At 30.3% G+C, this 17,468-nt stretch overlaps 2 protein-coding genes across 2 annotated transcripts; one reads left to right on the forward strand and one right to left on the reverse strand.

Annotated features, from left to right (window-relative positions):
• Positions 1-315: 315 nt before the first annotated feature.
• LOC127131799 (uncharacterized) lies at positions 316-1,262 on the forward strand. Its single transcript, XM_051060703.1, has one exon. The coding sequence runs from the start codon at positions 351-353 to the stop codon at positions 1,260-1,262; it is 912 nt and encodes a 303-aa protein (XP_050916660.1). The 5' UTR covers positions 316-350.
• A 10,458-nt stretch (positions 1,263-11,720) lies between these two features.
• LOC127128325 (ACT domain-containing protein ACR4) lies at positions 11,721-14,267 on the reverse strand. Its single transcript, XM_051057581.1, has 7 exons — positions 13,960-14,267; positions 13,801-13,846; positions 13,591-13,705; positions 13,425-13,492; positions 12,567-13,178; positions 12,380-12,484; positions 11,721-12,302 (listed from the first exon to the last, which is right to left on the reverse strand). Exons 1-7 carry the CDS (start codon positions 14,031-14,033, stop codon positions 11,955-11,957), a joined length of 1,368 nt encoding a protein of 455 aa, XP_050913538.1. The 5' UTR covers positions 14,034-14,267; the 3' UTR covers positions 11,721-11,954.
• Between the last annotated feature and the right edge of the window lie 3,201 nt (positions 14,268-17,468).

Here is a 17,468-nt window from a genome sequence, read left to right on the forward strand (position 1 = left end):
TTTATTTATAGATTACAACCTTGTGTTATAATATTTTTTAAAAAATTTTCCCTTATGTGAGCCTAATATTGTTACTACATATAGGAAACTTCTGCTTTTGTCTTTTGTCAATTTAGAAAGAGTTCTAATTTTATCTCTCACGCATCATATTAATTTATATTACGAGGGTGTAAAAATATATTATATTACAATAAAGATTCTAATAATAATATTTTCCTTTTTACTATTTATAACCATATATATTAGGGTTTTAGAAAATAGGATGGAATAGTTGACCTAGACTAGGATTCCTCCTATAAAAGTTTTGCCGTTTCTTTCCATCGCATACTTCTTGTTAAGCTCACAGTTCCATGGATCGGGGTCACAACAAGCCGGTTTCAATTCCGGTTCATTCTTTTGGATCAGAGAGAAACATAACCTATTCAGCCACGAAGATTCAGACGGTTGCAAGAGGGTTTCTTGTGAGGAAAAGTTTTAAGAAGATGTTGAAGATGATGGTGGAGGTGGAGGAGATTAATAAGAAGGTGAATGATGAAGAAACGGTGATGATGATGAAGAAGGAGCAAAAGGAAAGGATAAGGATGGGTGAAACCATCATGAATTTGCTTCTTAGGTTGGATTCTGTTAGAGTGTTCAATTGTTGTGCTCTTAGGGACTTGAGAAAGTTGCTCATTAAAAGGGCCATTTTTCTTCAAGAATATGTGGATCAAATTCAAATGGAGAACGAGAAGAATGAGTATGGTGATGAAGGTAGATACGTTAGGGCAGCGACGAAGATTCAGATGGTTGCGAGAGGGTGTCTTGTGAGGAAAAGCATGAAGAAGATGTTGAAGATAAAGGTGGAGCTCGAGGAGATTGAGACGGTGATGATGATGATGAAGAAGAAGGAGCAAAAGGAGAGACTAACAATCGGTGAAACCATCATGGATTTGCTTCTTAGGTTAGATTCTGTTACAGTGTTTCATTGTTCCTCTCTTAGGGAGTTGAGAAAATCACTTATCAATAGGGCTATTTTTCTTGATGAATCTGTTGATCAAATTCGAATGGTGGGTCCCACACATGAGGTTAAGTGTGAAGATGAGGAAGAGGATGAGGAAAGGTTGAGAAGGATGATGGATGAGAATAGGGAAATGATAAGAAGGATGATGGATGAGAAAGAGAAACAAACTTCAGTTCTTACATCTCTCACACAAAGAGTGGAGCAGCTTGAGAGAGCATTCCCCAGTGATAAGAATAGGAGATATGTTGTTGATGCAAAATAAAGATGTAATGGATGATTATGATATGAGTTTTGTTTTATTTTTCTTAATCTTTTCTTTGTAATGAAGTGGCTTGCCAATTTTCTTTTGAGTTTTTGAAATGCATTGCATTTAGTTAAGTTTTGAGTTTCTCGTTACTTTAGTTCTAATGAAAATATATAAATAAAAATGCACAACATTTGGTTATTGTTTGATATCTTTGTCGCAATGTCAAAGATAGTATCATAAACATAACTGCAATTTAGAAACATGGTTATGACAATGTAATTTGCAGCCAATTCTAGAGACCGGATAATCCACAACACATGTCAACAACTTTTACAGTAGTAGAGCATTTCAAAACTAAAGATATAAGGGAAAGGGTAAATAGAAATACACTTTTCATAATGGTTATCTCCATATTTTCGAACGGTCAAAAAAGTAGTTAAAAAGTGGCTTTAAATAGAAATTTGTGTGTCAGCTAAAATGCGTCACATCATGTCACAATGAGATGCATTGCGGCGCAAAAATTCCATAAGTGAATTGTATTTTTTCTTCATAATTTTCACTTCAGTGTTTATTTCTTCCTTGTCTTGTATTTTGGTTCAATTCTTCACATTTTGACATGACTTTTGCTCCTTATTCTTCAAAATTCATCTTAATTTACTCGTAAAATTCACGTAATGACATAATTTTTGATCACGTTTTTCTTTTGCTTGAAGTCGACTTAGTTCCAAGAGAAAGTTTGTGAAGCATCATAAAGAGGGAGACTGAAGCGTTCAAACCATTCTTCTTGAAAAACATTGGGTAAATTTGAATTTATTCAAAGTGAGGATGAATCAAATTTGTCAAAAATGTGTACTTGCAGATTGAAACCAAAACAATGTAACATTAGAAACTTTGAATTTAATATTATGTGTAATTTAATTATTATGAGTAAACAATATAATTTAATATTTATTGTAAACAATTCATTTAATATTTAGTGTAAACAATTTAATTTGTATTTTAAAAAAATATTTTCCCCTAAGTTTTTGACAAAAATCAAGAGGTATGTGGCGGTAGTTTTGAAAATATAAATATGTTGATGTGGGGATCGAACCCATGATCATTTCAAATATCCCCTCGGTTATTCTAAAACCGAGGGGTATAATGGAGAATTTTCATGACGCTATTTGCTACCTCGCTTGTGTAATCGAGGTTATATCATCTTCGCGTCCGAGGTGAGATGAATTATTTGTAGTAGTGCATATTATTATGCCACTTGACTCAAATCACCAAGTGTTCTTGACTCGAATCAAACATGATTTTTTTACCATTTTTTTGCTTCATCTCCAACACCTATAAATAATTTTCTACTCTAAAACCTTTCATAATGTACGAAACACACAGTCTTTCATTAATGATTTAAAAACTCACAAACCACTTGTGTTTTCATTTTGAAAAGGGTTTTGAATATTTTTTGAACACTTGTAAAAAATTTCTTTCATCTTATATCCCATTCTTTTTCCATTGTTTCATGGATATGAATCTTATCTTGGAATATTCGTGAGTGATTGAGGAAATTTGTTTTGGATTTAACGTTTCTTTGAAGATTTATGTAAGATTTTAGAGGCTTGCAAGAGTTTGTGGCGTTGTGATTGGTTCTGACAATTTCAGTGAAAAAGAAGGAGGTTCTTCTTTCCAGGTTAACCTTGGTAGTGTTATGTGGAAGCCTACAGACAAGGTAGGAATTCTTCTCAATCTTCAGATAAACCAACACTTAAGATACCACCAGAATTGTATGGAAATGTTCATAAATTGAGACTTAGGAAAAGGTTGTTGGGGCTGGAAGATTCAAGTAGCAATCTCGAGTAAAGATTCTGCATAGAGTTCAGTTCGTGGAGTTGTGAACAAGTCAATATCCTGAAAAGAATAAATTTAATTTTCAACATTTATTTTTAGACTAGTGATTGGATGAACTCTTGTAATATAGTTGGGAATCATAGTGGAAGACCAACGATTTTTCAATAGACAACCATTGGAGAGTGAATTAAGCACAAAGAGAGGACAAACATGTCAAACCACTATAAATTTTAGTCTCTCTCTCTCTCTCTCTCTCTCCCTCTCTCTCTCATTTAATTTTATAGTTGGTCGCATGATTAGGTTGTTTTTATTGCTTTCTAGAATTGCATGCTGATAGGATTTTCAGTTGGTAGTGATTTATTGCATAAGTTATAGGTTTTGTTAGAATTGGTAATTCAACTTTGTCTTAGTGCCAATTAAACCTGGAGAATTTGGTTGTAGAATCTTATGTGTGATTGAAAATCATTCGATAACACTTCTTATGGAATTGAATGATTTTACATTACGATTAGTTTGTTCATTTGATGTAATTAATTAGTCCAACATGATATAATGTAAAATGTTTAAGTACATTTGTGAATCTCTCAATCGATAAGCATAATATCTTTTACGTAGAATTTGCTTCTGACACGCAAAATAAACTATATTTTTAAACACTTTTAAAAACATGTTTTTAACTTGGGAGATTTATTCACCCCCTCTAGACCGTTCATAGTCCAAATTCTCGTCCAACAAATGTATCCATGGTAAGTACCTCGATAGCGTGGGAAGTACGAGCGATGTTGGATTGGAAGGTGGATATTGAATCTCCGACCTGATTTTCATGCAAAATTGTCTTTACACCCCGGTATAAACCTAGATCTGTATCTGAGATTCTTCCTTTTGCTATTTTGTAGAGTTCTTGAGGGAATCAGAGATCTGAATGTTGAGAAGACTGAAGCGGAATCAGCGATTGATTGACTCGAATGCGACAGATCTTTGATTTTGCTTCAGAGTGTTTCTCGATTCTAAGATTTGAGGAAGTTATGACCGATAGAGTTGGAAAGAGAACACAAATTCAAGGAAAGCGTAAGAATCAAAAGTATATTTGTTCTTGATTCAAAGACCCAAGAATGTTACACACTGATAAATTGGATATTAGATCTGAAATTATGGAAAACGTAAAACTCAAAAGTTGATTCTCTCAGACAACATCATTGTTCCGTAGTTGAAAAATAGATGATCTTTAATGGTGGTTCCGATCTCCTTTACAGTGACGGGGGTAGACCTGTATGGTTAGCACTCCAACACCAATACAAAATTCAATATGAATATGATAAAAAATAGAGATTAGAGATTGTAATTTTCTTTTATTATATTAACTGATTTTATATTTTAAATTAAGTAAAATAAATTTGAAATAAATTGGACCTTAATTATTTGAGTCTTTTACCTTATAGAACAAAATCTACTAAAAGCTAAAAGAAAAAAGAAAAATCCAATATGAAAGAATGATGATTTAATGGGTATAGAATAGACACCCTTCCATTCCGCTAATAAGGGATAGACTGTGGGAAAAAATCTAAAGGGACATGTCGCGGCACGAAAAATACCCGAGCGTAAGGAACGCTCGTAATATAAACAAAACAGAGTCGCCACCGAACTTTATTTGTTCCAAAAGAGGGAAAGGGAAAATATTAATAAAAGTCATGAAAAAAAAAGAAATGGTCGTCACAACCAAATCGGGTTTGGGAGTCGATTATGCAAGGTGAAGGTTTTAGCACCCATCACATCCGTTATACTCAACATGACCCATTTAGTTAGTTTTGTGTAAGAGTGTTAGCGTGATATCGTTTGCGATCTTCTACCTATCGAGTGAGAAAAGAGAAAGAAAGAAAGGAAAGACTTAGGATTTTTTAATATTAATGTGTTTGACAAGGTTTCTCAATCCTGCTCCTACGTATCTTCAGGTGTTATGAAGAACTCAAGGCATACACAGTTATACTCAAAGAGAATTACTTGATGGATTTCTTTTAAAGAGAGTGATGATTGGATCATATTTGAGCGATTAAACCTTTACTTGATGCTCGCTCTTGGAGGATGAAGTATTTGTTTGTTGCGTGTCGAGATGGATGTAGCATACTCATTTCTAAACATGTTTTCGGGTTCGCGCAAGGGCGGAAAATAAGTTTGATGAGTTTGATTTAATTTTAAGTAGAGACATGCATCTATGCAGGGAGCTCTACTAAAGTACTCGAATACCCGAAAAGGAAGAGGCCTAAGCACAATCACTCTCTTTTCATCCAAAAGCTTACTTATGAAAATATGTGGCATATTAGGTCAAAGTTCATTAGCGGAAAACAATTATTCAAACAGGGAGCTCTACTGCACTGTCCAAATAATCGGGAAAGAGAAGGTCGATACCTAATCAATTTTTTTCTTTTATAAGATAAATGACCTAATTCTGGTAATTATTGTATTTTAATATGGAAGACGAATGTTTGAACATGGAGCTCTACAACAGTATCCTAACATTCGGGAAAAAATAAGTCTAAACCTAATTAGTTTCTTCGATTTTTATTGTGAAAAGTTTTTAAAAACAGGGGAACGATTTAACATTGGATAAAGTGCCAGAAGATTATTTAAGAAAAGAATTTGGATTTGTTGGGGGTATATGCTCGACTTTGTATTCGATTTAGATTTGATTTGGAAAAAAGACTCGACGTTGGATCGAGTGTTTGTTTTTTTCGTTCTTTTCTGAAATGGTTAATTTTAATTTTTTTGTTAATAATCAACTGATACAATAAAGTAAATGAAAGAGGTAAATTTATTACATATTCACGGGAATGGGGTATAATTTATTCGAATGGGGATACAACATAATAATTAAATGATACAAGTTTTGATAGACAGTTATAAAAAATAAAAGAATCTCGTTGTAAGAAGACCCAAGAGAAAGTCAAGGGATTCGAAGTAAAAATTAGAAATTGAACTACAGAATTTAGCGCTATGTTAAGCAGTGGTAGAACGATTCATGTAGGAATCACCCTATATGAGGCCGGTCACCAAGACTTTATGCGTGTAAATAATTTCTGAGGCTAAATTGAATTTTTAACTTCAAAATTGTTATGCATTTGTGACAAACCGATTTTAAGTGGAAAAAACAAATAAAAAATAAACTAAAAGGAATTTAGCGGTATGTCACACAAATGCCTTTTCTCACACAAATGCCAATAATCCAGAAAACTCTAATGTCACCATATAACAATGATATACAACAATTGGAAATGCAAATAATAAAGGCATATAAAGATAAATCAAATAAGAAACAAAAAAATAGATAAAAGCAAACACTCAAAAACAAAACAAACTAAACTAGGGTGGAATCGATTAGGAAAAATATCCCCAACAGAGTCGCCAGATGTCACTGCGCGAAAAGTACTCGAGCGTAAGGAACGCTCAAAATATAAACAAAACAGAGTCACCACCGAACTTTATTTATTCCCAAAGAGGGAAAGGGAAAATATCGATAAAACCCACAAAAAATAAAAAGAAATGGTTATCGCAACCAAATCGGGTTCAGAAGTCGGTTATGCAAGGGGAAGGTATTAGTAGCCCTCACATCCGTCGTAATCAATGGTACCCATTTAGTTAGTTTTGTGTAAGAGTGTTAGCGTGATATCATTTATGATATTCTACCTATCGAGTGAAAAAATAGAAAGAAAGAAAGGAAAGACTTAGGATTTTTTTAATATTAATGTGCATGATAAGATTTTATAATCCTGCTCCTACGTATCTTCAGGTGCCATGAAGAACTCAAGGCATACGTAGTTCTACTCAAAGAGAACTTCTGGATGGATTTCTTTTAAAGAGAGTGATGCTTGGATCATATTTGAGCAATTAAACCTTTACTTGTTTCTCTCTCTTGGAGGCTGAAGTCTTTGTTTGTTGTAAGTCGAAATAGATGTAGCATACTCTTTTCTGAAAATATTTTCGGGGTCGCACAATGGAGGAAAACAAGTTTGATGAGTTTGAGTTGATTTTAAGCGGAGACAGGCGTCCAAGCAAGGAGCTCTACTGTAGTACTCAAATGCCGAAAAAGGAAGAGGCCTAAGCTCATACTCTTTTTTCATCCAAAAATTTACTTATGAAAATATATGGCGAATTAGGTCAAAGTTCATTAACGGAAGACGATTATTCCGACAAGGAGCTCTACTGCATTGTCCAAATAATCGGGAAAGAGAAGGTCGATACCTAATCAATTTTTTTCTTCTATAAGAAAAATGACCTAATTATGGTAATTATTGTATTTTAATATGGAAGAGGAATGTTTGAACATGGAGCTCTACAACATTATCATAACATTCGAAAAAAGAGAAAGTCTAAGCCTAATCAGCTTCTTCCATTTTTATTGTGAAAAGCTTTTAAAAACAGGGGGGCGACTTGACATTGGATCAAGTGTTAGAAGTTTATTTAAGAAAGGAATTTGGATGTGGTGGGGGTCTATGCTCGACTTTGTATTCGATTTGGATTTGATTTGGGAAAAAGACTCGACGTTGGATCGAGTGTTTGTGTTTTCATTCTTTTCTGAAAGGGTTGATTTTAATTTTTTTGTTAACAATCAACTGATACAATAAAGTAAATGAAAGCAGTAAATTTATTACATATTCACGGGAATGAGGTACAATTTTATCAAATGGGGATACAACATAATAATTAAACGATACAAGTTTTGAAAGACATTTGTAAAAAATAAAAGAATCTCGTTGTAAGAATGTCCCCGAGAAAGTCAAGGGACTCGAAGTAAAAATCAGAAATTGAACTACATAATTTAGCTCTATGTTAAGCAATCGTAAAGCGATTCATATAGGAATCATCCCATCTGAGACCGATCAACAAGACTTTATGCGTGTAAGCAATTTCTGAAGTTAAATTGAATTTTTAACTTCGAAATTGCTACGCATATGTGAAAAAACGATTTTAAGCGATAAAAAAAACAAAAATTTAAACTAAAAGGAATTTAGTGCTATGTTAAGCAATCGTAAAACGATTCATGAGAGAATCATCCTATCTGAGACAGGTCAACAAGACTTTATGCGTGTAAGCAAAATCTGAAGTTAAATTAAATTCCCAACTTCAAAATTGAAACGCATCTGTGAGAAACAGATCGGACAAATAAATCAAAAAGAAAATTATTAACAATCTAAAATAAACAATTGAATCAATAAATAATAAAATGACAAAAATAATAAATAATAATAATAATAATAATAATAATGAATTAACAAAGATAATAAACCAATAATAATAATTATAACAATAAATAATAAATATAAATAATAGTAATCATAATAATTTATCAATAATCAAGTAATAACAATAAAGCTTAAATAGTCTATTGATTCCGGTAAATTAGCGAGTTTTTGAATTTGATCCATGTATATTTTATTTTATTTGGGTCCCTATATCTCACTTTTGTTGGCGTTTATCGCTGAGGTAAAAATTCTGTTAAAAAAAAGCTAAGTGTTGAAAAAATGGTGCCAAGAACAGTTAAACCCATGACCATTACATTGACATGATAACATGTTACTACTAGACCAACCAACACATTTGTGTAATTTGTTGCAACAAATATATATACTACATAACCGATATAGAATTATCTAAATAGTTTATTAATTAGTTTAATTATTTAATATTTCAATAGTTTATTTCTATTATTTAGTTTATTAAATAATAAATTTATTAAATATTTCAATTATTTAATATTTCAATATTAAAATTTTTAAATTAGTTTAAATATTAATATTTATTATTTCATATTTCAAATATTAAACTATTTTAACTATTAAACTATTTCAACTAATTAGTTTAAACATAAACTATTAACATTTAATAGTTTATATTTCATATTAATATTTGAAATACTAATTAAACTAATTATTATTTCAAACTAATAATTAAATACTTATTTAAGTATTTAAATAGTTTTATCAGTATTTCATTATTTATTATTTCAATTATTAAGTATTTAAATATTTAAAATAATAATTAGTTTAATTAGTATTTAAAATATTAATATAAAATATGAAATATAAAATATTAATAGTTTATATTTAATCTAATTAGTTGAAATACTTTAATAGTTAAAATAGTTTAATAGCTGAAATATGAAATATGAAATAATGATATTTAAACTAATTTAAATTTTTTTATATTAGTTAAAATATTAGTAGTTTATAGGAGGTTTTATCTGGTGTTGAGATGGAAGGTAAAGGTGATGGTAGTGTTTGTGTGCTTCTGTTGAAGGGAAGAAGAAAAAATGAACAAATATATCTAAAACAAGACTATGGGCCCGTTTCTTTTAGCTTTAGAAAAACGGATTTTTTCTTTATATTTTTTAAAATGAATTTTACAAAAATATTTTTTCAAAATATTATAAATTTTTTTAAATTTATTTTTGATAAATTAAAAGATTGAATTGTTCATTATATAACATAAATATACATTATTGAAGATCAAAACATAGTCAAAATCATAATTTTAAAAAAAACCGGTATCTCAAAAATGATTTTTAGAAAAAGCTATTTGAAATAGCTTCAAAATTAAGTGATTTTTTGAAATTTTAATATCCAAAAAAAGTTTTGATAAAATAATAAAATATCTAAAATAATATTTTAAGAATAACTATTCAAATAAAATTTTCATTTGAAACTTTTATGAAAAATTTCTTGATAAATTTTTTTTACACTAAAATATATAACACTATAAAAATTATTTTTAAAAAAAGTCAAAATAAACGGGCCCTATACGTTATGATTTTATTGAGGTGCATGAAGAAGAAGCAAAATCTTCTCTCCCTTACCGCCACGTGTCCACTTCTGAGTGGGTGATCCAAAAGAAAACAAAAGGGTTGCGTTTGGGTCTTTTGAAAACATGAAAAAATGTTTTTTCTTTTTCCAAACCCAATGCACCGAGTGACCTTGTGTATGTAGAACACTTGTTGAATATAGTTTTTCAATTTATATATATATATATTTGGTAGTTGAAAATCAATTTAAAAACTAATATAATAATAATCTAAATAAAAATTAATGACTCAAAAATAAATTAATTTAAATAAATAATAAATTCTAAATAATTTTTGTGATTAATTTGATAAAAAACAAAAATAAACGGATGAAAAACGAACAAAAAATCGAGCGCGAAAAATGCTCAAAATAAATAAATTGAATTCACTAAAATGATCTGTACGAAAAAAACTTCCCGGAAACATACATGTTTTGATCAATTTTAAAATAAAAATCGATCAGTTAAAAATCATACCAGGTTAAACTACACGGAATGTAGATTAATAAAACTGACGTATGAAAGTTTAATTTTGAAATTCTTTGCCTGCTAATTCGACGTACAGTTGAGAAACGATTCGATCGATTTGTCTGTAGATCCGAAAAATTATTTTGAGCGACATTTTAAGTATTATGTGAAATAAAATGCATGCTGTGAAATCAAGTCTTTTGACTTCTTAATCCACATATGATTGAATGAATGTCATAGAGATCAGATAAAATGACAGAATTTTTGATTTTTTTATCTAAACCCTGATGAATGCTTTTAACTGATGAAATGCACGACAAAATGGATAGACTATTCTATGATGATGCGAGTGAAAATTCGGGATAAAATTTAGGGTATGACAGGACCATCCGTGCCAACCAGATATTCCGATTCATTTTCTAATTCTTTGTCGAGTTGACAAGATTCGACAGTTACCTAGAACAAAATAAAAAATTATAGAGGGACCCACTCATGCCACGTAAGCAAGTAGTTAGCTCATTCTTCTCTTCTCTTCTTCTTGCTTCACAAAATGTCATGAACATTCCAAACCACCAATCTCTCGTATCCATTACAAATAAATATCCTCCATCTTTCTTCTGTTAACACAATGTCATAAACATTCCAAACCACCAACCTCTATCATCCATCTTTCTTCCGTTAACACAATATCATAAACATTCCAAACCACCAACCTCTCGTATTCATTACAAATAAATATCCTCCATCTTTCTTCTGTTAACACAATGTCATAAACATTTCAAACCACCAACCTCTCGTATCCATTACAAATAAATATCCTCCATCTTTCTTCCATTAACACAATGTCATAAACATTCCAAACCACCAACCTCTCGTATCCATTACAAATAAATATCCTCCATCTTTCTTCCATCAACACAATGTCATAAACATTCCAAACCACCAACCTCTCGTATCCATTACAAATAAATATCCTCCATCTTTCTTCCATTAACACAATAGCAACTAAACAACTTTATCCTTAATTCTCTCAATTCTCTCAAAAATCAGAAGTGTCGGTGTCAATTCCAATTCATTTCATTGGGTCTAATAGAATAAAAAATATTGGTGTCAGACTTTAAAACATGTTGAGTTTTGAACACATCTTTAATTTAATATAAAGTGTCTGTGTCATATTTTAAAATATGTTGAGTTTTGAACACATCTTTAATATAAAGTGTCGGTGTCAAAGTTTGAAAAAATGTCGGTGTCCTGAAACACATCGATTTCATGCAAATATCGTATAGATAAAAATGAACCATGAAATACTAGCAATATTTGCAAAGGATATGACAATGCTGCTTAGAGGCCAGAAGGATATGACATTTGCAAAGGCACATTAATATACACATTTATTTCCAGTTGAAACATGCCTAGATAAATAAAACTCTACAAACTAAAATCTGAAAACAACTTAAAATAAAACCAAATCTAGAAACACCAAACCATAAAACACTGCAATGAGGTTCCAAAGCAGTCTAAATCTAGTCAAAACTAAGGCTATACTATTTACAAACACGAAACATTATTGATACTTCAAGAACAAGACTTCATCAGACCTAAATTGTAAAGAAACTTCTCGGACCTCGATCGAACGAGTTCGCGTAAAGAGAATTTTCCACTCCCTCGGGACGGAGAATTCGTGCACATCTCGTCGTCCTTTACGCGCAGTATAGACAATCCAATCTCTTTTCGAACTGCTTCAATTGTTTCACTCTTAACCGGATTTCCAGACACGTCAGTCACGTAGAAAACATTCATGGCCTGTGAACCCCTTGTTGTGACCTCCGCGCGGCAGACTGATAGGCCGTTTTCTCTGAAGATGCGAGTTACATCGGACAATAGGCCAGCTCTGTCTTCACTGCAAAGTTCGAGCTTTATGCCCTATTTAAAATACAAACCGGCGATTAATGATGCATCGTTAAGGATAAAGCAACACTTAATTTGAAACGGGGGAGTACCTCAGAAGTTCGTCTCCTAACAGCGGCCTCCAAGCAGTTAATCACTCTTTGCCTTTCGGATTCGGAACTGATAGGATATCCATCCACATGCCTTATGAAGTATTCCTGCAAAAACAAGTCAGGTCAAACGGAGCCGTATCAAGTCTAACTCGATCTCGAGCGAACATACATGTATCGAATGACAAACCTGATATGCTTCTGGTCCTTCAGCAATGACAGTTCCATGGTACACAACATACTGCATGTCAGTGATTGTGAAAACCGTATCGAATAGTAACTTTGGTCGATCAGGACACCTCAAGTTCACGACAGTGTATCCCTTATCAATGCAATCATCCACAGTTACATAGAGCTTGTTTCTGTCATTTGTTGAGCAAGAATAATCACCGTCATATACGTCATAATCACGATCAGCATACATTAACTGATGCAGCCTCCTTTCCTTATGAATCGAACAAAACGAAACAGAAGTGTTCGCGTTCTTCTTGTCCTTCTTGTCGATATCTCCTCTCAGCACATAAAGCAGAAGACGCTTAATCTTGGCGAGACGATCGTGATTGTCTATCGGCAATCCTGTTGCACCGTCGGTGATGTAAACAACCGACGCCATTCTTGAATTATGAGTCCAGATATCGGCCGCTACCACGTTGCATTTGAGGTCAGAGAGAATAGCAAAGACTTCTGAAAGCACTCCCGGCCTATCTCGTCCAGTTAACTCGATTGTAGTATGTTCAGCCGCAGCTTGAACTCCGACAGACCTTCTCACGGAGCGGAAGCTATGCACTCGTTGACCAAGTGACTGCAACAAAACAAAGCAAAAAGTGCTATTAGTTCATTTAAAGCAAATGCAGCCAATGCGGATGCGGACACAGTTACGATTGCGGCGAACCGAGAACCCCGGAAACAATGCTATGATGACACTCATGATTGGATATTCTTTGTTATATGGATAAAATATGAAATTTCAAAATTCTATCAATTACTTAAAATCTTAATTTCAAACCAAAAACTAATATCAGATTAATATCAGAAACAGATCTAATACCTGTTGAATTCTGTCAGCAACATCTTCTTGAAGACACTTTTTCCCATTTTGATCAGTAACATGAAAAACTGAAAATCATCAACAGAAAAAAAAACACAATTTTTAATGAAAAATCAATGGTGATTAATTAATTAATTAATTGATTCGAAATAAAGAATTATTGTACCATCCATAAACCATTCTCCATCAGATGAAATATAAGCTCTTCTAACAATGAGATTCATATCAGTAAGAACTTGAACAACTTCCAACAAACTACCACGCTTATTAGCACTATCAACCTACCACAAAATTCACATCAAAAATTTCGTTAAACAAAAATGGCCCTTTTGAAATTAACCAAAGATTAAGACCTTAGAACGTTCAAATTTCAAACCTTTATCAAAGTGGTTGATCTTCTTGAAGTATTATCCACCGTTACTCTGCAACAACAAAAAATCAGTTTCATAACAACAGCACTAAAATAAAAAAACAAAAAAATAAAAAACAGAAATAGGAAAATGAAAATTGAAAATGAAGATGTTATTGTATTAACTTAGGTGGATTCATTCGAATTACAAGCTTTTCAAATTCATCATCAAGAGGGAGAGAAGAAGTCCAAAAATCCATAGTTATGGGTGAAACAGAACAGAAACAGAACACAGAGGATAGAGTCAGAGTGTGTGTTTTTTTGGGGGTGTGTGAGAATTTTTACTATTTAATTTTGATATTTTTGTTTTGTCTTTGGTTGTTACACTTTCCTTGTACTACTACTACCTTTGAAATTGGGATTTGGTTTTTTTTGGGACTTTGGAATTTGGTCGGGTGATTGAATATGTGTATAAGAAGAACAAGAGTTCCTAGAAAACACAAAATAACACTCTCAATTAATATGAATATTTATTTTAAAGTTTTTTTTCCATTAAATTAATGGCCATAATTTAACATAACATTTTTAACAATATTTTAATAATGAATGTTTAATACAATTGACAAAGTATCTATATTATTCAATTTATTATTTTGTTCCGAATTTAAACCAAAAATAATATTTGATATTCACACGGTCCTTCACCTACTTAAAAAATATTTTAAAAAAAATTATAATTATAATTAATAAATACTTTCTCCATCTTTTTATTATAAATTATTTTTAATTTTTTACATGTATTAAAAAATAAAATTATAAATTATAATTTTTTTATAAAATTGATCTTGATAAATTGTATAAAAAATTAATTTTAAAAATTGAAAGAAGAGAACATAATAAATAGTAATAAATGGTATAATAGAAAAAATACCATTCATGATTCATTAACATTATAAAACAATTTATAATTTAGTACATAATTTTTTTCCAAAAGAACTTATATTAAAAAACGAATGAAGTATCTATTAACATGTTAAAAATATTTAATAATATTTTTTACTGTATTTGTATAATATATAAATAGTAAATTATGATTTAATGTCTATATAATATTTATTTTTCATTGTCAATACATAAATATAATTTTGAAAACTAAACCAAAACATCTTTAAGGGAGTCCTCTCCAACTCAAACAGAGATATTCGATTTATAAATAACATCAAAAATATTAAATTATAAAAAAAAAGTTAAGTTAAAATGCTAACTTAATTAAATATTCTTTAAATTTTATTAATTTTTCAAGTGAAATTATGAATTATTCAATTATCTTTTTTCTAGAAGTTAAAAGATTAAGAGAAAAAGAAATTGTTGAATCTGATTTTAAAATATAGATTTATGGTAAATAAATATACTTTTAAAAAAAATTAACTGCTTTTTAAGTCTAAATATATCTCATTCTTATATTACTAAATAAATATTATTTAAAGTAATAATATTTTATTTTTATCAAAAGATATATTATTTAAAATCGTAACATAATAATAATAAAAATTATAAAATCATTTTTTTTATATTTTCATGATTGTTAAAATAGCATTCAACGATTATTTAATTTGGTCAAATAATAAACTACGAAATTGGTTTGAGTGGAAGCCATTCGGATATTTTAATTTTTAAAACATATCCCATCTTTTGACTAAGTCAACAAAACAATAATGTTTATGCAAATTATTTATTAATATCAATTAAAGATATTTATGTAAAATAAAAGAGGATATGGTTTTTTTAAAAGCTCATTATGTACTACACAAAATATTAAACATTTTTAGTATTTACCTTGAGTGAGATGAAATTAAGAAAAAAAACATGATTTTATTGAAAATATAATAATTTAATAATTAAAATTTGACTTCTTAAATATAAATAAATGATATGTCCGCGATTTTGTATATGCCTTCTTCCAATAAAATATGTTCATCCAAATTAAATATTTGGTCTCGAGTAGTAAACAAACTCTTGTTAAAATACGAAAGTTTAAAAAATATCGAATTCGATTTCTCATAAAAATAATGTTTAAATATTTGCTGATTAAGTGTTTTGACATTTGACTTTTTTTGGAAAATCTCAAGTGGTTGAGGGTGAAAATATCCAAATGTTTGAGTATATTGTGACATGTCTTTTGTAATGAAACTGTTTATTATATATGAGTTGTCATCTTGTAGTATAATGCATGCATTTTTGTGTATATGTAAACAACTAGTGATAAGTTATGAGCTACCAATAGAAACTACTAAATAATTTTAACTATTGTTCATTGTGATTTAATGCATTCAATTGTAGAGTTTGCTTCTTTCCTACCCAACACAAATATTCATTTTAAAATTGAAAAAAAAAACTTAAATAATCATTTTAAATCTTTAGTTTTTTTTTATACAATAATATTTTAACTTTTTCTTCATCACAATGTCTCTTATGTTCTTATGACATACCTTAATATCTTATTTGATCTATAAAGACATTGAATGTGCTAATATTAGAGTTGTATACGTATCAATTGAGTTTATCCTACTCTTGGTCCAAGTCAATATAGAAATGAATAGCTTTTGTCTTTGTTACAATGTTTGAGGACAGACCAAACTTTTTTTTTAGGAAATGAAATGCAAGAGAGATCAAATTATGAGTTGGCAATAGAAACCCCTAAATAACTTTGACTATTGTTCATTGTGATTTAATGCATTCAATTATAGAGTTTGCTTCTTTTCTGCCCAACACAAAAATTCATTTTAAAATTTTTAAAAAAAACTTAAATGATCATTTTAAATCTTTATTTTGTTATTCATACGTATCTAAATATGCTATAGTCTTACCTATTTAATGAAAAAGATAGATTTTTACTTTTTTAAAAGTCTATTTAATTAAATAGGTCATGCTTAGGCTATTAAACAAATATATGAAGCCTTATAGGACAACCTATATATACATATCTATTAAAAGATAGATTAAATAGTATATATGTGGTCTGGTTGTCTATGTAAGAAAAGGTTAAATGGACTATTTGAAAGACTTAATATAAAACCGAGTTTTAAATAGGTTTTTAGGTTGACTCAGACCAAGCCAAAATAAAAGCCTATAATATGTCATAGGTTAGGCCCAAGCCTTCTAAGCCCTGGCCTAGCCTAGCCTATTTTCACCCCCTATATGTATATTATAGCATGATCATGAATTGATTGCTTACAAAAAGTTTGATTTTACTATTGTCTAGTGAAAACATGTCAACGTATGTTAAGAATAATATAATTTTAACTAGGTGGGTTGTGTGCAACCTCGTGCTTTACATAAATAATAAGAGCGGATATGCGTACTAACTATGTAGATTTTACATCATTCTTGCTATTATTTGGTATATCTGAAGGCAAAGATATAATCAATTTGTATTGAGTGAAAAACTACTTGATCAAAAAATCTACCTTGTGAGAGTGTGATCCTTTAAATCTATAAAGTGAAAAAAATTCAACGTTACATCCCTTAGACAATTAAAACAAAAAGAATGTTCACCACCATGTCTTAAGGATGTGAGAGCACTAAAAATGCAACACTACTACAAATAATACATTTCATGATAAAGTTTTCACCTCACCCAACAAAAAATTGAGCTAAAATGACAAGGCGTGTCATGTTTTATTTTTTTAAAATAA

This window comes from Lathyrus oleraceus, chromosome 3 (assembly GCF_024323335.1).
Source record: "Lathyrus oleraceus cultivar Zhongwan6 chromosome 3, CAAS_Psat_ZW6_1.0, whole genome shotgun sequence".
Lineage (NCBI taxonomy): Eukaryota > Viridiplantae > Streptophyta > Magnoliopsida > Fabales > Fabaceae > Lathyrus > Lathyrus oleraceus.

Bases quoted from the DNA above. Each gene is read 5' to 3' on its own strand.
- LOC127128325 (XM_051057581.1), bottom strand. From the start codon at position 14,033: ATGGATTTTTGGACTTCTTCTCTCCCTCTTGATGATGAATTTGAAAAG. The intron at 12,485-12,566 runs GTTTGTCATTCG...TTGTTTTTGCAG, and splicing joins AAGGACCAGAAGCATATCAG to GAATACTTCATAAGGCATGT. The intron at 12,303-12,379 runs GTACTCCCCCGT...TATTTTAAATAG, and splicing joins TTAGGAGACGAACTTCTGAG to GGCATAAAGCTCGAACTTTG.
- LOC127131799 (XM_051060703.1), top strand. From the start codon at position 351: ATGGATCGGGGTCACAACAAGCCGGTTTCAATTCCGGTTCATTCTTTT.